At 32.0% G+C, this 27,228-nt stretch overlaps 1 protein-coding gene across 1 annotated transcript in view; it reads right to left on the minus strand.

Moving 5' to 3' along the window:
* LOC126743130 (uncharacterized) overlaps positions 1–27,228 on the minus strand; it is an 802,914-nt gene that overhangs the window by 516,907 nt on the left and 258,779 nt on the right. Inside the window, exon 4 of the mRNA XM_050450098.1 lies at positions 26,957–27,138. Coding sequence (XP_050306055.1) covers positions 26,957–27,138 — 182 coding nt within the window. The remainder of the gene's footprint in view (positions 1–26,956; positions 27,139–27,228) is intronic.

Consider the following 27,228-nt stretch of genomic DNA (forward strand, 5'->3'; position numbering starts at 1 on the left):
GTTCATTCTTTTCTAAATTAATTTCAAACTCGATTAAAGTTGTTACTCTTAATTCTAAGTTTTTTTTGGTAAAACAATCATAAAAATTGATCTTGAACAATCATAACAAAATTGAATGATTGAAAAATTGACTGGTAAAACAATCATAAAATCGACTGTAAAATTTTAAGAGAAATGGCTTTTATAAAATTGATAAGTTTATATTTACGTCTGATAAATTAAAAGACCATATTTGACACATTTCACTTGCAAGGATTGATTGTACTATCATAATATTTACTGCAAATTTTCCCAAAATTCTTCCCCTTTTCCAGATAAGCGAAAATCGTCCAGTATTTGTGACGTTAAGAAGATCTATGGGTTAAAGAATTAGTCCATTCTTGCAGTTCGGTCATCCTCCACTAAATTTATTTATAAAATATTAATCCGATATGTTTCGGACATATAACATGTGCATCATCAGGGATACTATAAAAGAACGAAGGAAACTTATGAGATATAGATTCAAATTGTTAAATTACAAAAGGTATTAAAACTACTTACACAAATTAAGGGGTTCCGTCAATACATCTTACAGATCTAGTGCCTTAGACAAGGTTAAAAGGTTAAAACGAAAAGAACGGTAAGGTTAATACGATAATTGTTTTGTAAATAAGAACTGAGAACAAAAGAACCATATAAATTTTTCAAACAATTATTGAGACCTGTAATTTGCAAAAATAGATTTCAATAAGTTGGCCACAGATGGCGGTACTGGAAATGATACTTATAAATTAAATATAAATGTTTTTAACTCTTTAATATGAGAGAATGAAAAGGCGTTGTAAATTAGCATTAAAAGTTAATGAATTAAAAAAGTGTGAATGAATAACTTTTTTGTCATTGGCACATGTAATACCATTATTCTGTATCGCTCTATTTATCTCTAAAACTTCTAGTAAATCTAGTTTATTACTTTTATAACAGAAATGTAAATATTTGGTGTCTAAAGAGGATGGAGAATTTCCTACCTGTTTGGCCGATATAAAAAACGCCACAGTTATCACTGGAGAAGTTTAGTTAATAAACACCCGATTTTTGGTCAGGAGGTAGGTACTATGTCCTTTGGGTTCACTATAAAGGATTTCAGAAAGTGTACGGTTTGAAAACTCGTATTAATAAGGTGAGAGATAAAAATGTTTTTTAATTTATGCGATATCGGACCCAAAAGGCCAGTGAATAATATTTGATTTCTTTAGGTTCTTTGCACACTAAATTTTTGTTAAATTATTTATTTAAATGTTTATAATAAATTTTATTTATAAGTATCGGTGGAAAATTATTGTTATTTGCAATTTGTTTAATGATCTTCAACTCAGAGATGAAGTCTGTCCTTTTTAGGGGGACTGAGAAAAGTCTTGAAAAATACGAATGAAACGAATCAAGTTTATGGATATGGGGATGGTTGGAACTATAAGGGGTGGTGCTGTCAGTACTTGTGAGTTTATGATATATCCAAAATTCAATTTGATTGTTAAAGCGTTTTAAATTAAGATCCAGAAAAGAAAATTATTTATTTTTCTCTATTTCAAAAGTGAACGTTATTGAAGGCTATAAGGCATTTAGAAAAATTACAAAAGTGTTTAAATCTCATCTTAATTCCCTTGAAAAATGGCAAAAACATCATCCACGTATCTTTTAATAAGGAATATGTGGCGAAAAAGAGGGCTGTTCTTAATTTTGTGTTCCAAATTGCTAGCAGAGGAGGAGGAGCTTGAGCCCATAGCGACGCCCGTGTTTAGTAGGTAAAAAATCCATTGAACTGGACAAAATGTTGTTGTAGAACTAACTTAACTAAACGACATAAATTATCAATATGAATTTGGGAAATACTGGCACAGTCCTTAAGAAGATTTGTTACCAACGGTACACAATCACTTGGGAATAGATTAGAGACGTCAAACGAGACTAGAAAGGTTGCGGGTGGTAAAGACAGATCTTTTAATTCATCTGCTGATTGTGAAGAATTTTTTATTGAACAAAAACTCTTCAAGTTAGTAAGTGACAGTAAAATGTGATTTAGCCAAGAGCTGAGTTTATCACAAGGAGAAGAACAGTAAGACACCACAGGACGAATAGGAATGTCTTGCTTATGGATTTTGGGAAGGCTGTATAATAGAGAGGTGGATGGGTTAATAGACGTGCGCTTAAACTTATTTGTCCCAAAAAATTCTAAAGGGTTTGATACTTGTTTCAGTGTATTTTTAAAATTGAATGATGAACTTTTTTTCTGAAGCGTTAAAAGTAATGTGCGAGAAAATGTCAGAAGACAATAATGAATTTACTTTTTCGACGTATTGAGTCCTAATCAAAATTACTAGACAATGTAAAAAAAATATGACTAGTAAGTTTAGTGCTAATTTATAACGCCGTTTCATTCTCTCATATTAAAGAGTCAAAAACATTTATATTTTATTTATAAGTATCATTTCTAGTACCGCCATCTGTCGCCAACTTATTGAAATCTATGTTTGCAAATTATAGGTACCATACTTTAAGTAAGGCGCACCGCACGTAATTGTTTGAAAATATATATGGTTCTTTTGCTCTCAGTTCTTGTTTACAAAACAATTATCGTATTGTCGTAATAATGTAGTTTTAAAGTTTTTGTAAATCCATGTTTGGTCACATTCTCATGTCTCTTAACGTAAGTTTTATTTCTTCAACGTCGTAATTAATTAAGCTTTTTATCATTATTGTAGATGCCATTTTTATTGATTTTTAGTCATTTTAACCTTTTAACCTTATCTGAGGCACTAGATCTGTAAGATGTATTAACGGAACCCCTTAATTTGTGTAAGTAATTTTAATACCTTTTGAAATTTAACAATTTGAATTTATATCTCATAAGTTTCCTTGGTTCTTTTATAGTATCCCTGATGATAGACCTGTTATATGTCCGAAACATGTCGGATTAATATTTTTTAAATAAAGTTAGTAAAGGATAACCGAAGTATTACCCATATAGTTACCCATAAATCTATAGGTGTAAAAATAAGTGAACTAGGTATAGAGTAATGCTCAGAAAAAATATACGTTCTAAAAGGAATAAATAAACATTTTTGAATGTTTCTATTTACAAACACTTATGCTGTTGAATGAAGCTCTATTTTAATATTTTGTTTTAAAATAATAGGATAGCTTTTCTTGTCTTTCATTTCTTCTAGAACCACATTGGTTCCTTAAATATTAAAAATTACATTTTCATTATTTATGATTGGCTGGCCTATAATAACTTCAGTAGCTTTTATATTAGTATTTACAAAGTGCCGAGGCGATTTTATGGAAAAATTATTGAACTTAAAATTAACTGTGGCTATTCCTCTCGAAAAAATATATTAAACTCCAAAATCTTATACTACTAAACTGGATTGTTCTAACTGAATCTTAAGTTTACTCACAAGTGAAAATGTCCCTACATTATTTGACTACCCGTATCTAAATACCCTTTACATAAACATACCTGGATTCAGGTACCAGCCTCTTTCAATTGACCCTTTTTGCCACAATGGCTACAATCTTTAACCTTTAGTTTAAATCAAAAGACAACAACGCAAAGTCTTGGTCTCGAAAATTTTATTTTGTGAATCAAAATGGTTATACGTGTTTCACTCCTAAGAGCATCATGAGACCTTAAAAAGACCCTAAAACACGACTGACTATTGTGTGTGTGTGTATAATTTAACCTAGTCGGTCGTGTTTTTAACTTTAAAGGATCTGATGGTGGTTCCGCTAGGTCCTAGATTTCGAGAGGTTGATGAATGGCTTTCATTCCTAAAGAAATGATTTCTAGCAATATGTCCACCCGATTTATTTTATTTAAAAATATTCTTTTACCAAGCAAAATGCAGGTCACTTATAAAAATCATTCATACCTTTACCCAAGAAAAAAAGATTAACATGCATTCCAATAGGCTCAATTTACGCCACGATTAATATATTATAATTTATTTTACTTTCCTAACTCTTACGAACTTTATCTGTATATAATAAATATTTACATCCATATGATCTAAATGACCAAACTAATTAATAACTACAAACTTAACCATTGGTATATATAACAACCTATATTTTAAATATTTTATGGTATAATAATAACTGATACTTATAATAATACACTATATAATCTTAACAAATACATCGTTATAACTTATAACCAGGTGTTTTATTTTCTATGACCTTTAAAAACAATTAGTGAAGATATCAAATTGAATGTTTTACATTTTTTATTAAAAATTCATCTCATTTTATTCATGTATTTTTAAATATCTTAATCAACTTCTATTTCGTTTCAACTTTCAGAGACAAATTTAAGAAAGGTGAAGCCTTTCAAATAACTTCCTCTAGCGCGGACTATAAAAATCAATATGAAAAGTAGACCTTATTTCTTTTTTATTACTAAACCTTTTTTTCTTACACGAGATAAATTCTACAGCAAAATTATAAATACTTTTCTCATATTTTACTTACTCAGATTTCTTATTTTCTCGACTCTTTTTGCCCTAATTTGATATTTTATAGCAAAAAATTTTAATGGAAGGGTCAAAATAAAATAAAAAATGTATTCTGTCTAAGAAACAATATACTATGACTAGTTATAGTTTAGTAGAGTTATTCTCTTGACAAATAAGCGATTTGATTTTTTTTCTATATTTATGAAGCCCTATATATTGCTATAAAGAAATAGTTTGGAATTTTAAATTTAGTGAAACTTGTTTACGTTTTTTGTCATAGCTCTAATAATGGTCTACGGCTGAAATAATCTTTTTCACGCTGAATACGTGTTTTATTTTATTTTAACTTCCCGATTGGCAATTACAGTGTACAACTGACAAAGTAACATGTACAACCAAAAAGATGTAGAATTATATCGCTATTATCGACGTAATATTTTTCTTGTAACTTTTAGGGGAATATCTAAAAAAACACATTTTCTTATTAAAGATAGCAGTTATGACCCTAGCGATACAATGGATACTTTTATTAACTGATATTTTCCCTCAAAGGTCATTACCGAAATATGGTACCTCGCAATCCTTAATAAAACACCCTGTATGTTATAACTTTCTTTAATCAATTCTGAATATCTTATAATAAAGCTGTAGCCGTTTTTGAGGTAAAAAATATAGTTTATATTTTTCTTTACGAGAACGTAGGTAGATTAAGTAAATAAATGCTTATTGCAAGTAAGGCTTGAATAATCCTAATATTTCAACCATTGGTTTTAGGCACTTTAGAAAAAATTAATTCCGTTTAATTATCTAAACTATAATCTAATTTACCGTAAACTAATTGGCAAATGTACGTATTAAATTAATTGGAATATTTATATATTTAAAATCATGATTGTTAAGTAATAACATTGAAAGCTTTTATTTATAATATAAAAAATACTGTGGGCAATTTTTAAAGTAACGGTTTAGAGTATTTTAAATATAGTACTAAAGTAATTAAATTATAGTACTAACATGTACAAAGTCTAATGAAATGTGTTGCAATTTACCACTAATAAGACAGCAATACTTTTTTATTTACTTTAAAATACTTTAAAATACTTTAAAAATTAAAAGAACAAATGAAATGCTAATCACGTGCGAAGAAGAAAACATTATAAATGTCCAGCGTATTCTACAGCATAAACACAAGCTTTTGTTCGAAAAACAATAACAGCTTTAAAATTATTATATTACGCTATGCAAAGCATCTGCAGAATTACAAAAAGTTATTAAGAGCTGTTAGTTAATACACTTACGAAAGAAGTTTCAAGGATGATTATATAAAGAAATAAACTAATTATTTTTGAAAAAAGTTGGTATACTAATTCGGAATAAAGAATCAACACAATTAAAAAAATGAAAATATAACTTTCAGCATTGTTTAAGCAATAAACACTTAAGTTTAAATGTTGTTGGTCCAAGATTTAAGTGTGAAAAAGGAATCTTCTTTGTAATAAAGTAAAGTCACGAGTGGAGATAATAGGCTTACCAGTTATTCTAATATTTACACTATGGACAATATAACGAAAATAAATCTCTGGCGAATTGCTAAAAAGTGATATCTAAGTATCTAATAAAAATATTTAACACTGGTTCATTTTGAACCATTTTATTTAGGAGCAAAAAATGATTCTAGTTTAACAAGGGAGTCGTCTATCACTCCGTTACCCTGGAGTTTATGTTACTTCAACAGAGTCTTTAGGTTCTGTTGATTAATGCCGCTCGCATAGATTTTGTGATTTTAGGAGTGTGAGGTGCTAAAACGCAACTGCCTGCACTGTTCAAGTTAAGCTTTTATTTCAGCCAGTACCCAAATTTAAGACTGTAGTTGTGAATGTAGTAGAACGGGAAGAGTTATCACGATTAGGCGGGTAGAGTGATCCTCTAATAATTAACTTTTAGAATATTTGCCTAATCCAAATTCTATGTACGTAGTTTTAGGTACCATTTGTGAATTAAAGTAAGTGGCTTACCATTTTAAATTTATGCGATATATCTACTCCTTAGATTTGGCCTTAACCACATTACAAACTTTCATTACTTCTAAAAAGCTTTTTGAAATTTACCTTTGAGTATCTTGGCATTTTAAAATTGAAGAAAAATTTAAAACAAAACCTATATTTAATGAAGGGATTTAGCTATACCTTCTTTAATTATTGATTAGGTGTATTTTCAGACAAGGCCGGATGCCGGATGTAAACGCACCATATTTTACTTTGAAATTGGCTTATATTTTAATGAATATATATTTTACATTTTCATCTATTATTAACTATATTCTAACCTCTATAAAAACGATCTTAGAGGTAAAGCGAAATACAAATAACACAGTCAGGGGCATAGCTACCGCCGTACCTGTCGTATCAATTATACGGTGCTCCCGGGCCATAGGTGCTCCCAATGTGCGTAAGCCAAAATCAATAAAAACTTCCTCTTCTTCTTCTTTCTTGTTGAGGCCGCGTCTTTCAAAACGACCGCCCATATTCTGCGATCTCATAAAATGCGTACTTTAGAGGTATGTCTTGATCTTCCCATGCCTTTCATAAGGTAGTCTCTTACAGTTTTTTTTTCTTTTCTTAAAGGCTGATGTTTTCCTTTCTTTTAGAATACCTTTCTCATAGGAATTCTATGATTTTGTGCATGGTCATTGACGCTGGTTTTGTTAGAACGTTCTTGATGTCTACTGGTCCTAATAGTTCCTGTGTGGCTTGTAATTAGTTTTCCTTGCAATGATTTTCCTTGAAGGTACAGTTGAAGATGAGTTGATTTATCCTTCCCTTTTGTCCACAAGTACAGTTGGGGTCTTCTTTGACACGTATTTTATTTAAGTGCCCTGTTCTCATCCTTATGGGAGTAGTGACTTTGGTCCTGTTGGTGTATTTAACGTTGTTAAACCATGTTTCTTCTCTGTTGCGGGCTGTATTTGTGCGTAGCTACTACCTTTTACCTCAGTACCTATTTCCAGTTGTCATATATGACCATTAATTTTTTTCATAGGTTTTTTTTAATTAGTTTAAGGAATCTTGAATATTGGTTTTTATTTGGTTATTCTATGGATTATTCTATCTTCCTTTTACTGCAAGCTGCTGCCTTATTTCTTTTTATTCCAGTGTGGCTCGGTATCCATATTTCTATCTGCATATTTCTGATTCCTTTATTTGATATATTTCCTAGCACACTCAGTGATTCTGTTATTATGACTAACTGGGTTTCCTGTGGCGAGAAGAGTCTTATTGCTTCTTTAATGTCTATAGTTTCCGGTATTGTGATAAGTGTATAGTCCTTGAATCTTTGACTGTATTTTGCCTTTGTTTTGCTGCATTATATGGCATATTAACAGGCATAGTTGTGTGTGTTTATAAATGCGTCATTGTATATTCTGGAATGTTCTGGATAATTTTTTTTTAATTTGCCTGATTTTTTTTTTGTTTTAGCCCTTTTTGCTTAGATTGGTCCATTATATCTTTCCGGTATTATATCTTTTTTATTTATATATTAATGGGAAACTTGTGACGTGATAGTTTGGAGCCCCTATAGATGTAATTGTAATATTGTAGTATTTTGTCTGCCGCTTCTATTATGGTTGGTGTTGGTTGCCTTGTCCAATAATTGTCTCCCTCATTTATCATTTGATAGAAAGGTAATACTCGAGTCCACACTATATCGTTTGATTTTAACATTAATTTCCCTGCAAATTTTGCTGCTAGCCATGTTCTTCTGAGTTCCATAAGAGTTTCAGCTGCCTACGATAGAAGTGCTCTTACTAGGGTTGATTTTATACATCCCAAGGCCGTTCTTAGCCGTTCTTAGTGCTTGATACTTGTCTTGTCTTTTGTCTAATTTGTTCCAGTTTAATGTTTTATATACAGGGTTACTGGTAATTCGATACATTCCTTTGGAGATGTGATAGGGGAGGGGGTAAGAACTAAATTGAACCCTAATATGTATTATGCAAAAGTTGATAGTTTTCGACATATTTAATTTTTTCTGTTTTTCTTTAAAATGTAGACCTTAGTGGTTTAAAAGGCAGTTTCCAGAAAATCCGCTGTATATTTTTTTAACTTTTTAGGCAAAATACATGCTCAACACAATAGTGTTACGTTTGTAATGGCAAAAGTCCCGCAAATAGTTGTAACCATAGGTAAATTCTCGATGCAAAGTGTAATTTTTTTTTCTTAAATAAAATACTACACTTTCTAGTGGATATTTTTTGAAAAAAAATTATGCTACATTCTTCAAAATTTACGTAAAACTTTCTTATTATCTAACAGAATTTTGTATTTTTATTATTAATAGTAAGAACGCACTTGAAAAATGCCAAGTGGTATTTACTTCTATGGTATTTAAGTACTATAGCAACAATTTGTTTTTTTAATTTTATTGTTAAAAATTTGATGTGTAGATAGTCTGACAGCAATAATTGTTGTGGAAAGTAGTTAAATTACGAGTTTCGAGTTTATTTTTCTCGTGTTTTCAAAGAAGGTATTCTATTGGTTTCTGCGCTATGGCCACGTTTACTAACGCTGAATATGCAGATATTATGTTTGTTTATGGGTTTTGCAATGGTAATGCCGCGGAGTCTCGCCGAGAATACCAACGTCGCTTTCCGAATCGCCGCATTCCAAATGTCCGTGTTTTCGCTTCGACCTACCGAGCTATCGCTGAAACTGGATCCGTAAAACCAAGAAGAAGTGACGCTGGCGCTCCTCGCGTATATCTAGCAGAAGATGAGGAGGAAATATTAAGACATTTTGAAGACGATCCAACCACATCCACTAATGCCGTAGCGCAGCAAACAGGATCATCGTAATGGAAAGTTTGGTCCACGATTCGGCAAATGGGAAGCCATCCTTACCATTATACGCCTGTCCAAGGATTGGAAGAAGGGGACCCGATAAGAAGGGTAGAATTCTGCAGATTTATTATAAATTCTGATGCAGACAATAGAACTTTTTTAACCGACATTTTGTGGACGGACGAGTCAAAGTTTAGTCATGAGGGCATTACAAATTTTCATAACCTTCATTTTTGGGCCGAAGAAAATCCCCGTTTAACAAGAGAAACCAGTTTTCAAAGAAAGTTTTCTGTAAATGTGTGGATGGGACTTATTGGCCGGGATGTAATAGGACCACATTCTTTCCCAGACCATTTAAACGGGGATATTTATAAAAATTTTTTACGACATGACCTACAAGATCTTTTTGACGATATTCCTCTCGCCGTTAGAGGACGAATGATATTTCAACATGACGGTTGTCCAGCTTATTTTCGGCGGTCAGTTCGGCAGTTCCTGGATGAATGTTTCCCGAATCGTTGGATTGGTAGGTCAGGTCCAATAGCTTGGCCAGCACGAAGCCCTGACTTAACCCCGCTTGATTATAGCATATGAGGTCAAATGAAAGCACTGGTTTATGCAACCCCAATAATTACCCAGGAAGATCTTATCCAAAGAATAACCAACGCTGCCCAGCAGGTCAGGAATACCATAACAACTAGAACAACAAAGACTGAAATAAGAAGGCGCTGCCGAGCCTGTATTCGCAATAGAGGCTCTCATTTTGAACAAGAATTGTGAAGGTAAATACTGATAAATGCGTTACTTTACAATTTATAATAAAAATACAAAACCATGTCACCTAACTTTTAAGCATTTGTATCCTGTGAGCTAGCTTAGGTAATAAGGAAGTTTTAAGGAAATTTTAAAGAATGTAGCATAATTTTTTTTCAAAAAATATCCACAAAAAGTGTAGTATTTTATTTAAGAAAAAAAATTACACTTTGCATCGAGAATTTACCTATGGTTACAACTATTTGCTAGACTTTTGCCATTACAAACGTAACACTATTGTGTAGAGCATGTATTTTGCCTAAAAAGTTAAAAAAATATACAGCGGATTTTCTGGAAACTGCCTTTTAAACCACTAAGGTCTACATTTTGAAGAAAAACAGAAAAAATTAAATATGCCGAAAACTATCAACTTTTGCATAATACATATTAGGGTTCAATTTACTTCTTACCCCCTCCCCTATCACATCTCCAAAGGAATATATCGAATTACCAGTAACCCTGTATATAAGCATATTGTTCCATATTCCAAGTGACTTCTTACAATTGCCTTGTATACTGAATGTAAACTTGAATCAGTATTATTGGATCTGCTGCACACCACACTCTGGTTAGATTCCGGCCTACCGAGGCGGAGGGGAGAATGGGAAGAATTCTCCCAGGTTTTTGGAGAAGCCCGGAATTCTAAGGTGGTGATTTTCATTTTCCAATTACATGTTTAGAATTTTATTTGTAAGTTGAAATACACTCGAAACAGTTAATTTACAGTTTATTCTCCTATTTTTAGGTCTCATTCCTACGATTTTCTAGTTCATACAAAAAAAAACTTGTTCGATTCGATTCACTGATTTTATTCATAAAAATTATGAAAATATAATATTCAACATTCAACATCATTCAATAGAGGATGTCCCATAACTTAGTGGACATAGAGTAACAGCATATTTTTTGCAGCATATTGCGATTGGATCCACTTTCTCCAGTCCGAACAGTTTTAGTTTTATTTTCATTGTTTTTTAATAATTCATATAAAAAGAAACATCAACACAAAATTTGGTAATAGAGGGTTTGTGGTATTGAGAAATTCGAATTCAATGTTAATTTATATGTAAATCCTAGAGGATGCTTTCGGTGACACTCCGATTAGATAAAAACGTGTACAACTTTTTTGTGACAACTTATGTATATGAATATTTTATAGAAATCTTAAAGTTGCAATCAAAATTACTTACGAAAGGTATACATTTGTCGAGTCGCTCAGAGCAACCCTTTTCGAGATAAATAATCAAATTCTTATTATTCTGTATATCATATATTATTTTTTGATTTTATTTAATTAATGAATATTACGAAAATAAGGTGTGACAGTCCTAGTCATCTGTTTTGTAAAGACAGGATAATTTATTTAATTGGTAAATATGTATGTATTAAAATTGTATTAAGTTATACAAAATAAATAATATTATATATTATAATATCACAGCAAAATATTTTTTTTATCTTGCAACAAATGCTGGGGTAGCAAATTTTGAACAGGAGTAGAATGGTAGGGATGCAGTTTTTTCGGAAGGAAAAAACTGCAGGGGAAGAAGGAAATTCGAGAAGTTAGTAAAGGATGAAAAGAACCGCTTTCTTTAAGTCTGTCGTACAGGTTTTTGAAAGTTTTGAAATTAGAATGCCTTTTGATTCGGAAACATATCCACATTCGTGCATTAAAATTTTCTTGGGCAAATACGCATATCATGTGCCGCATTTTTATGTTAGAAACAACGTCGTCTCGTCGTATTATCGACTTCCGAGAACCAATATTTTATATCACCATACCGCGATCCCTATATTAATTTATTTCTATCGAAGCCTGCTAAAAAATATTAAAAAATTTACATGTATCAAAAAGTCACGGTTTCAATAATGCAGGATGTGGCGCTTTCTTATTTTTTTGTATATAGGTTAGTTTCGATTAGTACTGCTTAGCTCTGTATGTTTTTTTTGGACTAATAAACCCCTTGATAAATAAAACTGAATTTCCCTACAAAAAAAAGAAAATCGTAAGTTAGTTGTTGTTCCCTAAAATGCACCTTCTCAGAGCTACAGCCCGCGCAAATTGCTTGAAGAAAATAGATTTGCACCGAATTGTAACACTCTGTATATTTCATATACAGAGTGGGTAGTTTTATTCACTTGCAGAAATTATGAATGTTTGTATAGGGACCCGTACATTTTTAAACCCTGGGACCGGTTTTTCTCTCGGCGGTCCTGGTTAGATTCTTCATCACATTAATTACTCTTTATGCTTTGGGTATGCAGTTGTCTATGTGTGTTGTTTATTTCATATTGCAGGCTATAGCCTAAGTATTTTTATTCTGTTACCCAATTTATTTCTAGTTGTAATTTGGCCGGTAGGTTTGTATATCTTCCTTTAGTGAAAATCACTGCTTTCGTAATGACTTTCCTCTATCTAGTTCTTCCTTTCAAAACTTTCCAATTTCTTTTTAATTTCAGTAATGACAAAAGTCAAAAAACCAATATATTTTTCCCTCGTAAAACGTGCGTTCAAAATTTGGCAACACACTACATCGGTTATCGCTGGCTGCAGGATTTTCCTGTTTAAGCCATTTACTTCAACAGGGGAATCGTACGTACGCTATGTACATAGGATGATAAACCATGGAGAGCAGTGTTTATTTACGCGCTTTCTTTTACTGTGCATTGCATTGTAATACAATACAAACATATATTCTTGCTGTTTAGTAGTACTAGTAGCGATTAGTAAAAACATTGAAAGAGATTATGCCAACAAAGTGACGAAAAAAAAAAGTAAACAGAAAAACGAGGAAATCGTAAAAAAGTGCCCAACATTTCTTAATTTTTTGAGAAATCAGCGTTTGTGAGTCATTTAAATTGCAAAGGTAAGTACTAACCAACCCGTTTATCTTATATACCTTAAACGAAGGGTCAATTTTATTTTTAGGGTTTCGTGCCTCAAAAGAAAAAAACAACACTCTTAAATTTGCTATCTGTTGATCTATCAGGTGATTTTATACTAACACGCGCACAACTCGCGTAAAGCCTGCGTACGTCTGGACTCTCTCTAACCGTAACATTACCTATAGTAATTTATCTAACATATATTTTCGAAATTTATTAAATTATTCTAATTAATTATTTTCAGATCTTTCTGAAACACATTCTTCATCAGATATCCATCCAAAATTTTAAAAAACCCAAGCCCATTTTTTATGGGATGTCCATCCAGAAATAGAAGATACACACATCGGCGATTCTAATAGTTGGAGATTGTAAGATAGTTCCATCAGGTAAAAGTAATTTTTGTAACAGTCCAAGTGAATGCAAACAAAAAATAATTTTTCAATTGAGAACAGTTAAATCACAGGGACAGTTTGCAGTTTCGGAAATTCAGAAAGTCACCGACCTTTTTTGGCTTGAATTGACTGAATTGACGAAACAGTGGGCTGCCAAGGCAGTTGTGCATATAGGTCTCCTGATGGACCCGTCATGCCTCACCGGGGGTTACCAGAGCCCAACGGCCTTAGAGAAACCGGTAAGGCTCTCTGGTCTGAAGGACTTAAAGTCGCTCGGTACACTGAAAGTATTACGCAAGTATTTGAACCTGGCGCGCGTGAGTGCTGGGCACTCCCCGACTACATGGTCAACGGTTTCATCCTCCTTACAGCACCATCGGCATTCCAGGTTGTCCGCAATACCGATAGTATGGAGATGGCTTCTTAAGTGCAGTGACCGGTTAAAAGACCTGTCTGTTTTTTGGCTTATTCATATTTTAATAAGGCAGGCATAAACTTTCCAAGACCATGATTATGTTATTCTTATGGTTTACGCCGTATTGCCACTGTTGTTGGTTATTAACAGATCGTCAAAGCAAATCGTACTCCTCTGCATGGGTTAACGGTGTTTCATTTCTAAGTGCTTGTCACATTTTTTTCTTCCCTATTTGAAATCATTATTCTTGTTTCAAAAGCTCTATAGCATGAATATAATGTCTTACAGAAAACTAGTATTTCATTAAGTAATCTTTTGCATAGACTATGCGAATTAAGAAATTGAAATTCATTTAATGGGGGATAAAAACTATTTTTTAAAACAAAAGGCGGAAATAACAAAGGGTTTTTTCATGAGTTATTACAAGACGAGAGAACTTCAGACTCGGAATTTTATTTTAAAGTCAAAGTATACTATCGCTACTTAGATATATTAATTTCTCGAACTAAATAAAAGATTTCAAAGCCTCTCCGACCTGAGTAGTATGTTCGAAATATTACAACTGGAGAAACACCTGTCTCCTTCAAATGAGGAGATATTAGGCACTTCCGGAAAACTGTCAGCTTAATACAGTAAAGATATCTACTGTATTATTACCAATTAAAGAGTCATAATTCAAGAGATGGGACGGGGGATTTGACTTGAGCTGTGGTCGTTCTAGTCCTACTGGAGCATGGTAGGACAGGTTTGAGGTAGGCTTAAGTGGAGTGACCAGAATCAGGGAGTTAAGACGGTTGAGAGCATTGGCTAGATATTTATTCTTCATCTTTATCAGGTAATCTGCCGGACGTGTAGTGTAGAGATTGCGTAATATGGTGGTCTTACTTACGTACCACGGTGCATGAAAAGATGCGGAAAACCCTGTTTTCCTTCTGTTCTTTACTGTTTCTTGCCGGGATTTTCGGATGTGCTGGGAATAGATCTCTAACCAAGTGAGGGCAGCTTAAAAGATTATAGGACGGAGGTAGGTGTAGCCCCCTTTTCCTTTTAATAAGTAAATTTATAAAACACTAAGCTTTAAGAACTTAAATATTATTATTTTTTAATTCGAAATATTTAGGCAAAACTACATATGATTATTATTTTCACGTGTTTACCATCCAAACGTTTGTAATTGCTATTATATTTCTAGTTTTTTTTTATCGTTGTCTAGGGTGATAATTGAGGCTAGATTTTAGAAAGACACTTAGTAGGATTAAATATCATTTAATGTAAATATAAAATAAATTAAAAAAAACAAACTGGCATCAGAAATAAAATTGAAATGGCATCGAATATGTAAGAGAGAAATGTTTGACAACCTTTCGATTTGCACATCTATAAAAAAATAATCAAAATCTAACAGCTACAACAGTTAGCGCACGAAAATATATTTAATCGACGTCTTAAATAATTAAGGCCGCGTCTTGTCCTAAACTAATATTACTCGTCGTTTAATAAGCGATAAACCGTCTTTTACCCGTATTTTTTATTTAGGCACCTCTTCCAAAAATAAATAATGTTTGCGTCTTCAGATGGCGACTGCTACTTTTAGGCCAAATAAATTCAACAAAACTAAAAGCCTCGCACCTTAGCGCACGTATTGTTGCATAATGATTTTATGTCAGGACTTCGTATCCCGCCAATCACATTATTCAATTCCTACGCTTTCAGCAAATTCATTCATTCGCGCTTCGTGCAGCACTGTCTGTTTCTTGACATTAAGTTTAAAATAAAAATAATTTTTTTAAGTAAATTAGATTAAAACTAATCTTACATGATTTTACAGTTATTAAATTGCTTTATATCTTTTGTATATTACTAATTAGTAAGTGTATTTACTAATTGGTACTTGCAAAGATCAATGAAGAGTTCAAAGTTTTCACAAAATTTAAGTAAAAATTTATTTTGGTATAAGGCTATTCCCTCTGAAACATATTTTGTACTCAATTAAATGAAGTTTAAAAAAAATACCAAACAACCAACACAGCACGAAACAGGAAAGCAAAACGTTTTAAACGAACTACTTAAAGCAGAACGACCATTTTATGGTGGGTTAAAAATTATGCTACTCCTAATTAGTGTCTTAGTTCTTTAAATTGTTACAAAAAGTTTTTTTTCACAATTATTATGCAAGTGATCTTTAAAAAAGGTAATTTGTAAAAGGTGACCGATTTGCCTTGAAAAATTTTCTCACAAGCAGAAAAAAATTAAAAAATTGTCGGACAAAATTATATCACAGTGATTTTTACTTAGTGGTAGTCATTTTTATAATGGATATATTTCAAAACAAAATATTCCAACTTTCACCCTAAATTTCTATTCTTTTTTGGATTCAGTTACTAGTTTTTTATTGCAATAATGAAAATAAACTGTTATATTAGTGATTTTTCATTGGTTAAATATATTGAGTTAAATAGAATTATCCATTTTACTTCACCAAAAACCTAAAAATAAGCCGAGGAAAGTTTTTCCTTATTAAGAATAACAAGATTAAATAACTAAGGATTAAAGTTGGGAGAAAATGGTGAAGTAATGTCTTGAACTTCTGAACGTCCGGCATCGCCGGGGATAGTTTATAGGTTCTGTTTAGAAAACTTTTTTTGCTCGATGCGTGCGTGCTTCTTTTTCGATGTATTCGTACAGGTTTAATAACGGGTTTTTAAATGTATAGAACTTTTCTGAGTTGGCTACATTCTTTGATATTTGCATCATTTAAACAGATGTCACTTATTTTGTGTTTAGTTTGGATTCCCATTTCATCACGAATGAACTAGGACAGATAATCAGTGTTACAAATTATCCATAGTATTACCAAAATATGTTTTAGATCGAGTAGGATCTAAATGAGTCCTTTCGGCATCATGCTCAACAATTCGAGGATGACTATCCACCTTATGAAAAAATTAGCGGAATTTTGGTTTTGCGGACTCAACACAAAATTTCTGTTAATCCTATTTTATAAAAATATTTTATATAACGGTGAATTTCATTTTTAGTGAATGAATACGTCAATAAGTAAAACTGCCTACACCTTTGGGGAGAAGAAAATCACAATGCCATTGTCGAAACGGTATTAAATCCAGAAAAAGTCACTGCTCTTTGTGCTTTCTACGCCGGAGGAACAATGGTTAATAGTTCTTAAATATTGCACTTCACGTTGACCGCTATAGGGCCATAATCACTGACTTTTTGATATTACAATTGAAAGCCCTTAAGTTGGAGGAGATGCCACACAGCGTGTCCAATTGATGTACTGAAAGAAATTTTTGATAAACAAATACATACGCAATATTCCTTTTAAATGTTTGATCAGTATAAAATTTTGTACACGTCTTTAATTTATTGAGTACTTATGGAATACTTTTTGACGTAAATGATTTTATTAAAATTTGACCAGGGATGTCCGGATGAGGTTTGTAAAAGTTGAATTTTTTCGAACAATGAAATGGTTCAGCACTGATGTTTCTAGAAACCAACATAAGTTTTTACATTCATTTATTTTTAAAAAAATTTGGTCCACGACGCACCATTTAGTAAGAAATCGTTATAAGAAAGTAACAAACATTTTTTTGCAGCGCTTTAGGTCTGCTTTCCATATTTTATTGAAATAGGGTAGGCAACTCTCAGGCGTAGAAACATTTTTTCTCGAGACAAAAGTTAAATTTCTATTTTTACTAGTAACGTATAGGCATGATAATTGGGTTTAATTCTTTTTTTAATTACAACACGTTTAGCAAAACTATGAATTATAAATCTTAAATTTAAAAGTAGTAATATGCTTAGAAAAAAGGGTTTTGCTTAGGCACAAAACCTAGAAGACTAAAAACTCTTTTGGTATTATTCTTTCAAATATTCGTTATAAAAAAATGGATCTAAAGAAGGAATGAGTTCTCTTGGCTTATTTTCTTTATTAATTTATGCCTATAATACTTGTAAATATAACTGAGAAAAATTTTCTATATTAAATATAACCGTAACTTATTTAAAATACAAAAATATAATTTAATAGAAGACTAGTTCAGATATTGTACCAAAAATGTTGACCCAAAAAGCTTTAGTTTTTTATATCTTGGGTCTAAGCGTAGCCGATCGATAGTTCTAGCCTGGACACTTATCCCCGCTTCCATCGATACCTCACAACAGAAGCCGAAATCATGCGAGGCGGCGACCGCATCGCGATGGCAAAAATTCCGCGCTGGGGCACATATTTTGCGTTGATTCGAAATGATATTTTACTGCAGTTATTATTGTAGTTTATAGTAAGATTATGCATTTAAAATTTTAAACTACCAAACTATTTTGATACTCGCTTTGAGTTTTAAAAAGGATAAAAATTCGGTATTTAAATTAGGTGGGTAAATTAACAATTTTATTTTTAACTTACATTTTACAATCTTAATTTTATTTAGAATAATGCCTACCGTTTGCTGCATTCCTGTTTAAGCTCAGAAAAAATTAAAATATATTTTAAATTTTTTTTTGGTTTTTTTTGATTATCTTCCTAAATCTATCCTATCTATATCTATCTATCCTAATTTTGTTTTCGGCATTAACGTTTTTACGAAAAAGTAATACAGCAATACAAAAACTTTCCCATAGCGACTAAGATAATTCACAAAAGTGTCAAGAATAAGTTTTTGAAAAATTTTTTTTTTCAATAATCTTCAAAACCACATAAAATATAATATATATTTTTTTATATGGCATATTCTTTTACAAGTAAATAATGTGCAACTTTGGGGTAAATTATCCATTTTCGTATTTTGAGGGTAGACGAATTTGAAATACCGTTTATGTATATTTTTCCAATAAAATAAATAATAAAAAATATTTAAAACATTTATTATACACCTAAAAATACGTAATAATGAAAAAAATATATTATCTTGTAAAATGTAAAATATTAGGTCCCGCGGTATCTTCCACTGTACGGCGTGCGCCACCAAATCTCGGCTTCAATTTTGACGCCACGAAACCAGTGTCACGGCTAGAACTCTCGATCGGCTACGGTCTAAGCTACGAGTCTATAACGTGACTTTTATCAGTAACCTACTGTTTCAGGTTGAGCGTAGCAAAAAAACCAAGGAATCCGCCTGACCGGGTGCGGACAATGTGCTCCCATTTTTTTATCTCATGTATTTACCTAAAAGTCTGTGTCTATCTCATTTTGAAGTTTCGTCTCTTAATCGTCGTTTCTGAGTGCCTATTATATATACAGTGTGGTGACTTTAACTGGAATAAATTCAGTTAAAACTAATCAAAATTTATCTCGCAAAATTCCTGAGACCCGTGGATTTTTGTTTATTTTTTTTCACATTTCAAGATAGTTTTTGTATTTTTTCACCTACAGGGGGGGTCCAAATTAACCCAAACTTTTTTTTTTTAATGGAAAGCCACTTTTTTTAAACTCTTATTGAAAAGAGCAATTTTTCCTGATTAAATTGCCCTATTTACTTGTGATTATCTAAAGGAGAAACACGAAAAAAAAAACCATTAAATTATTAAAAGTCTCGAAATATTTTGTGTTGGTAAATTTTTGGCGTGTTTGTTTATTTTATTGGTATCCAGATATTTCCTGACATTGCTGTAGTGTCACTGTTAAAGTGAATTTCAACCAGTTGTTAAATAAGTTAACTTATATTGAAAAAATGCCTTATTTATCCGAATCCCACAAGATTGAAATCTTAATGATGATTGGTTATGGGGACAGAAGTCGTACTCAGCTAGAGGTTGTCCACTTATTCAGGCAGAAATATCCAGATTTGCCACCTATTAACCAAGGTACGGTTAGTAAAATCGAAAGCAGATTTCGAGAAGTTGGGCACGTGAGGGATGGTTCAAGACAAAGGTCCTCTAAAATAGACGAAAACACCCAATTAAATGTATTGTTAGCGATGGAAGAAAATCCGGTAACTGCAGCCAGAAGAGTAGCTCGCGAAAACTTTATTCATCATAAATCTGTGCTAAAAATTTTAAAAAGTGCAAACAAACGACCTTATAAAATGCAACCCGTTCAAGAGTTATTGGAAGACGATCCAGATCGCAGAGTTCAGTTCTGTGAATTAATGATGAACGCCATTGACGAAAATCGCATATCTTCGGAGTGGATCCTGTTTTCTGATGAGGCTACGTTCACCCTAAATGGCCATGTTAATAAGCAGAACTGTCGCTACTGCTCTGACGAGAACCCACACTGGGTAAGAGAAACTAATACACAATATCCCCAGAAAACTAATGTTTGGGCTGGCATAATTGGCAGGCAAATTATAGGGCATATATTCTTCAATGATACTTTAACTAGGGAAAGATATCTAGAATTTCTTGAGCATAAACTAGTTCCAATCTTACGTGCCTTATATCCGAGTCAGTTCGATCCAGATTTGTATGATGAAAGAATCTGGATGCAACAAGATGGTGCTCCCCCACATTATGTACGCCAGTATTTTGATGACAATTTTCCAAACAGCTGGATTGGTAGAAGGGGTGCAATCGAGTGGCCGGCACGTTCTCCCGATCTCACCCCACTTAATTTTTTTCTGTGGGGACATTTGAAAAGTCAAATTTATATGAGCAAACCAGGAAACCTAGATGAACTCAAAGAACGTATTAGGCAAGAAATCCGACAAATATCTCCAGAAGTGTTAGAAAATGTCAGAAACGAATTTTATTATCGTCTTGGGCTTTGCCAACAAGTAAATGGTGCTCATTTTGAGCATCTTATACATTAAACGCAACTCTTAATAATTTATTGGTTTTTATTTTTTTTTCGTATCTCCTTTAGACAGTATTCTCCTTTAGATAATCACAAAAGTAAATAGGGCAATTTAATCAAGAAAAAGGGCTCTTTTCAACGAGAGTTTAAAAAAAGTGGCCTTTCATTTGAAAAAAAAAGTTGGGGTTAATTTGGACCCCCCCTGTAGGTGAAAAAATACAAAAACTATCTTGAAGTGTGAAAAAAAATAAACAAAAATCGACGGATCTCAGGAATTTTGCGATATAAATTTTGATTAGTTTTAACTGAATTTATTCCAGTTAAAGTCACCACACTGTATATATCGCACACCTAAAACTTAATAAAACAACAGTAATTCCAATAGACTTTTCCAATAATATAAAAAAACTGAGAATAATTGAGAATCGGTAAATGTTATGATATGTTTACCGTTTAGGCTTATGAATGAATCGTTCCTTTAAAACAAAATTTTGAATTTTTATATAACTTATTAAGATTTTTGGAAAATCCGGATTTTTGGTATAGTACTTTGTTATTGATTAATTGTTTTTTTTCAAATAGAATAAAGATAGTTTTGATAAATTAAAAAAAAATATTTTTAATCTATACATATATCTATTCAATATAATTAATTGCTAAACATAATTTTTATATTCAGCAATGTCTTTTCTTTAAAAATTTCTAGAAGCTTGATTCCGGAAATAGAATTAATAAAGGTCTTTGAAAACTATTCCCAACTTCCGAATCAGTCAGCTGTTTTTTATGTTTTCTGGGTTTTCCCTCTACCAGATTCAGTTTTTTTCTAATAAGTAATTTTTTGTTTCGATTATTAAAATCAAGAGTGAACTTTAAAAAAGTTTACACACTCTAAATTTAATTTCATTGATTTTTAAGATTTTTAGATAAAATGCTGTATTTAAAGCTGGCGAGTTTTCAGTACTAAAATACTGAGTACTTGTCTCTAAATATCTGGAAGTCCCCAGTATTAGTTAAACAATTGCTGTCTCGATTTTTTATCAATTTTTTTTTGAACAAACAATACTTTGCTGCACAAGGTAATCGAAGTTTTCTCTCTGTAACTTGATTTACCAATTTTATTAAAAACAGGTAAGCTATTTTAGAATTTGGCAATAATTGTGTTATTTTCATTTTCCAGGTCTTTGTTTTTCTTAATCTCTTTCTTCCTGTTTTCTTTATAATTTACCTCTTCTTGTACAACTTTGACAATCTTAAGATATTTAGTATCTTGGGCATTCTATTGGTCTTCATCCAAATTTTCACTGCTAGAAAAAAATATCGCTACTGCTATGGCTTTCTGAGCTGCAAGAACTACTTATGGTTGACGATGAAACAAGAGCACCTCCTGTAAATGATCTTCTATTTTCAACAGGTAAAAAATTGGGATCTGCATCACTATCGTCACTTTCCCACTATGAATTTGTGAAATTTAATAACTGGTTTGCTTTTACTCTTCTATTAATATATAAGCTCTATTTTTTCTTACCTAGCCCTTTTCTCTTACTAAGTTGATTAAATAAAGCGCCTTCACTCACTGAAAACCCTTAATTAATTTATTTAAAATCAGCTAAATGAATAAAGTTTAAAATTCAAATTAATTATATTGTTTAGCTAAAAATTACTATGGTTAAAAGAATAACTAAAAAAAGCATTTGCACTGACTTGATAAATCAAAACTATTACAACTTCAAATCCACCAGTAATCTGCCAACCAATTCAACACAATTTAGTCGTGCCAAACCATAGTAACTCAAAATAATATCACAGACACTTGCGATTTATGTCGGCAAAACCGTCGTAATTCTAAATAATATAATTTTCACTTAATTAGCGTAGGTAGTAGTAAGTAGCATAAGGTACTTATGCTCGCTGTCCGAATATTAACTAAGGATGCTGCTGTTTTCTAGAAACCGTCACATGCTTTTTCGTTTTTAAAAGAAACTTAAAGCACTAACTCCTGGAATATATTCACAATACTTAAAAGTATATTTTATTGGTTTATAGAACTTTAAATGTAGCATTTGGTTAGTTGTGTATCTAAGGAATCGTATTTTTTAAGTTGATACTATTTTGATCTAGGAGTGCGATATATGAACTCTTTACCGCTAAATGAAAGTAAAGTGAAGAACCCAAACAATTTGCAGTAGTCGTTGAAAGTATCTTTTACCCACACGTATACGCGCATATACTTTTTTACACATATTTTCAAAGTTTATAGTTTGGCAGCAAACAGAATTTCGTAGCTCTTTTTCGGTTTGAATCGGCACTGCGTACATAAAACTTTCCAGGCGGCCCCAGAAAAGCGACTCTAATCAACTGTTAAGGTCGGGAGATCTAGGCGGCTATATTTGCGTTGCTTTTGGTCCTTTTCCATCAAATGCAAAGTGTGGTTTAAAATTTCACTCTTTTTCACATCCTGTTATTTAAAAACAAATGGCTTATTAAGTTTCGGTATATCAAATTTTTGATGAAAACTTTCCAAGAAGGACCTGTGAAACATTAACTATTGCACCAATTTTCCTTGTGCTAGTACTGGGTTTTATATAAATTTCGTGTAAAATTCCTTCTTTGATTTCCGGTATTCGGTGCTTCAGTAATGTGCTCTATCTTGAAAACCGTTCCTGTTACATTCGCCTGGCTTTGTATGCATGTCTATCTAAAAGTCCATAATTAAAATGCATTACAGCTAATTCACTGTTTGTCAAATTGCATTTTTAGTAGGTCCTACCTTTTACTCTAAGAATAGTTATTTAATCATGTTGAATCAATTTCAACCTTAATGCCTTTGTGGAAGCAAAGGTCAAAAACTATTGTGTTTTATCGAGTCATATTAACCGATATACAGATCGTGTTATCTTGAGCTACGTATTTACCCAAAATAATGGCAACACCGCTTGGTTGCGGCTTGCAGGCGGCGGAATTTTTCGTTTTTATTTTTTGAACCGGGAGTCAGCAGACCTCACTTTGCTGTGTTACTGCACGTTGCATTAATAATTTTTGAGCGTTATTTTCCACTATGGCTGTTTATACCCCTTCCGAAAGAGTTCAACTAATTAAATGGTTTTATGGAGGCAATTCGGCAGTACAATGTAGAGATTTGTTTTCAGTGACATTTGAGAATAGACCGATTCCTTGTGCAAAAACGGTTTTAAATGTGGTTACAAATTTTGACATCTTTTTGTCTTCAAGATTGTAAAAAATGCCACACAAAACGTCAAGAAGTTGGAGAGGAACTGGGAATGAGCAATAAAACTGTTGCTCGTATCTGGAAAAAATATGGGTACAAATGTTTGAAGTATTCAAAAACTCGGGAAATATTTCCTGAAGACCAGTGGCGAAGAATGGAATTTTGTGAAACCATGATGGAAAAGACAAATGAAAACGAATATTTTTTAAAAAATATTTTGTTTTCTGATGAATCTTCTTTTCCATTACATGATAAACACAATCCTTCCATTGTTCGTTATTGGTCTCAGAAGTTTTCAGTTTCGTACCCAGTATCCTCAGAAATTGAATGTTTGGGCAGGTATTTTGGGCGACAATGTTATAGGGCCATTTTTTATTGATGGCACTTTAAACGCCCAAAGTTGAGTTATTGCAAAACCAAGTTCTTCCTGCCATTCAAATCCTACCTGATGTAGACCTATGATCTGTTTATTTTCAGTAAGATGGCTGTCCTGCTCATAACGCGGCTAGGGTAAAAGAATTTTTAACAAATACGTTTCCTAACCGCCTTATTAGCGGGACTGGCGATATTAAATGGCCTCCTAGATCTCCAGATTTGTCTTCAAATGACTTTTATCTGTGGGGTTACCTTAAGGAGACCATTTACAAGCATGAATTTAGTAGGCCAACAAATTTAGAGGAGTTGCGAAATAAAATTGTCGAAGGTGCCAATTCCATTTTACCTGAAACTCTTTTGGAGGTGCGAAATAGCTGTTGCGATAGGTTAAGTTTTTGTTTAGCAAAAGAAGGCGGTTTATTTGAGCCTTTTATTTAAAAAATAATATGTTGTTAAGTTTGTTTATTAGAGTTTTATTTCTGATTTTTTATTATACTTTTATCAGAGTTGATATTTTATTTTTTATTAGAATAACGCTTTAATTTTCATTATGCAAAATACAGCATATTAAACATTTTAAGATTACAATTTTATGCGGGTTTTACACATTGTCATGTCTACCCGCATTAGAATAAATATTTTAAAAATGCCTGGATTTTCGCGTAATATTTTGAGACATTTTGTCGCCAAACGACGCAGCCCCCACGAAAGTCAGATGTTTACTAATCCCGTCAGGCCGTCCTCGGGCCGGCCCAGGCGGTGCTCTGTCGCAGGCACTCGTACACTCGCGACGTTACAAAATTTCGCCTTTATGCGGTTTCCTATAAGTCATGAACGAAAACGAATCGAAAAACAAATTAATGAGCTTACCGTTTTTTTCTATTTAAATATTCAAAATCACTGATGAAAATTAAAAAAAATACTTTTATCCAAAAAAAGTATTTCTACGTAAAATATATGTATTATCCTGAATATGGGAGCTTACTGAGATTCATTATAGGCTGATAGAAGAGTAATTTGAAAAAATAATTAATAGTGGATATCAAAACGATAAAGAAACAAAGATCATAAGAACATAAACATGATAGTAAATATACATTTGGGTCAATACTTTTAGTAGATCAAAAATTCATCCAAATATTAACAAACTATTATATTCCATTATCTTTAAACACAATATACTATTTTCTTCGTTTCTCTCTACAAGTCTACTATATTTCATTAATAATTGCAACGGCATTTAAGAAATACTCCTTTAAAACTACAGAGTAGACTCTAAAAGAACTAATCTAAAAAAAGAACTTTCTATTTTGCACAAATGCCACGGTCCCGACATAATATTATTCTATGTTTAAAGTTAAATCAGAGAAAAACATGAAATGCAGCGTCGTATTGGTAGTGCTTTAAAATTTGCCTTTAGCTACATAAAAATGTATTTGGTATTTAGCTATGTAGCAATACAAGTTAATTGAATGTAGTGTTTTCATAGTGTGTCCTTTTTAAGGTGTATACTTTCTTAAAATCGATATTATATTTAATTAAAATCGATATTACTGTCTCAGTTTAATATCGATTCTCTTAATTTTAGAAGGATGCTTTTTTCTAATAATTTTGTATATAAGCTTACTCACAATCTTATTGATTCGCCCCATCTTTTATCAGTGGTAAACTTTAAAGTACCAAGATGTAACTCACGGCTTACTGAAACATTTTATTGTCCTCATTCGAGAACTAACATTGGTAAGAATTCACCAATTTTTGTTATGACCACAAATTTTAACAGCATCTCTGCTTTGGGCGATATACATAACTGTTCTCTTAGACAAGTAGGTATTTTTACTAGGGAAATTTTCTCCCCTCTTATTTAAGTTAGATGTGTAGGTCTTATAGCTTAAGCACATATTGTATTTTTCAGTTTTTTTTTTCATATTTTATATCTGTTACTTGGTGTGCTAGCTTTGTTCTGTAAATGGTTTTGTACTGTTGAACAATAAACAATAAATAAATAAATAAAAATAACTAAGTTTAAATGAGGAAAATTTTGAAATAGAACTTAAAGATGTAACCTAGTACAGTGCGTAAAATAAAAACTACTAAATATGAATTAATACGTGGGTGAATAAATATTTAGCCACAAATAATAGTGAATATAAAATCAACTTTAGCAATTTTATGAAACTACTCTCTTTTTCGTAGGAAATTCAAGATTATATTAATCTCAATAATTCCATTATTTTAGTAGCCAGTACAAGGTAATGTTCTTTTAAGTTAATGTGTATCATATATTCTTAAATAATTAACTTCCAATGTTCTATATTTCATTAAAGTAGGGCAACTTATTGCTTTCTATTATATATAACCACAGATACTGTCTCCTTTGTTTCTCTATTTGCAACATTGTGTAAGAAATACGCTTTTGACGCAACACAGCTAAAGTTTACACTAAAAGAACTAATCTCAAAAAGGATCATTGTATTTTGTGGAAATGTCTCAGAGTCTAGACGTAATATTCTGCTATATTTAAAATTGAGTTACAGGAATACATTAATTTTATTAAAAGGTGTTGAAGAAGCTGTAATTTAAAAATTTCGATGAGTAGTAATTTTATAGATGTAGAAGTATTATTACTAGAATACATTCAGAATTTTTATAATTTACCAATATTTTATATTAAAGTTTTTGTCCTTTTTAAAACCAAATTTTTGCTACATAACAATTTTTAATTGATGTTAAAAAACTATTAAAAATATTAAACTTACTTAGTAGGAAGAGCCTTAGTTTCTGTTGTTACTGGGGTTACTTTTGATAGGATTTTGGACATAGAGCTCTGTCGAACTGGCGCATCCACGCTGTAGACCCATCGCCTATTTGAATCGCCTGCGACCGACGATTGCCTACTGTATGATGCGAGCTTTGAAATTTCAGCACTGTCCAAACTCCTCTGTAAAAAAATAGTGTTGTAATTTTACTTTTAAACTAAAAAACTTACAGAGTGTGATCTTAAGGCTTCTATAGAAAATCTAAAAATATG

This window comes from Anthonomus grandis, chromosome 12, assembly GCF_022605725.1.
Source record: "Anthonomus grandis grandis chromosome 12, icAntGran1.3, whole genome shotgun sequence".
In the NCBI taxonomy this organism is placed as follows: Eukaryota; Metazoa; Arthropoda; class Insecta; order Coleoptera; family Curculionidae; genus Anthonomus; species Anthonomus grandis.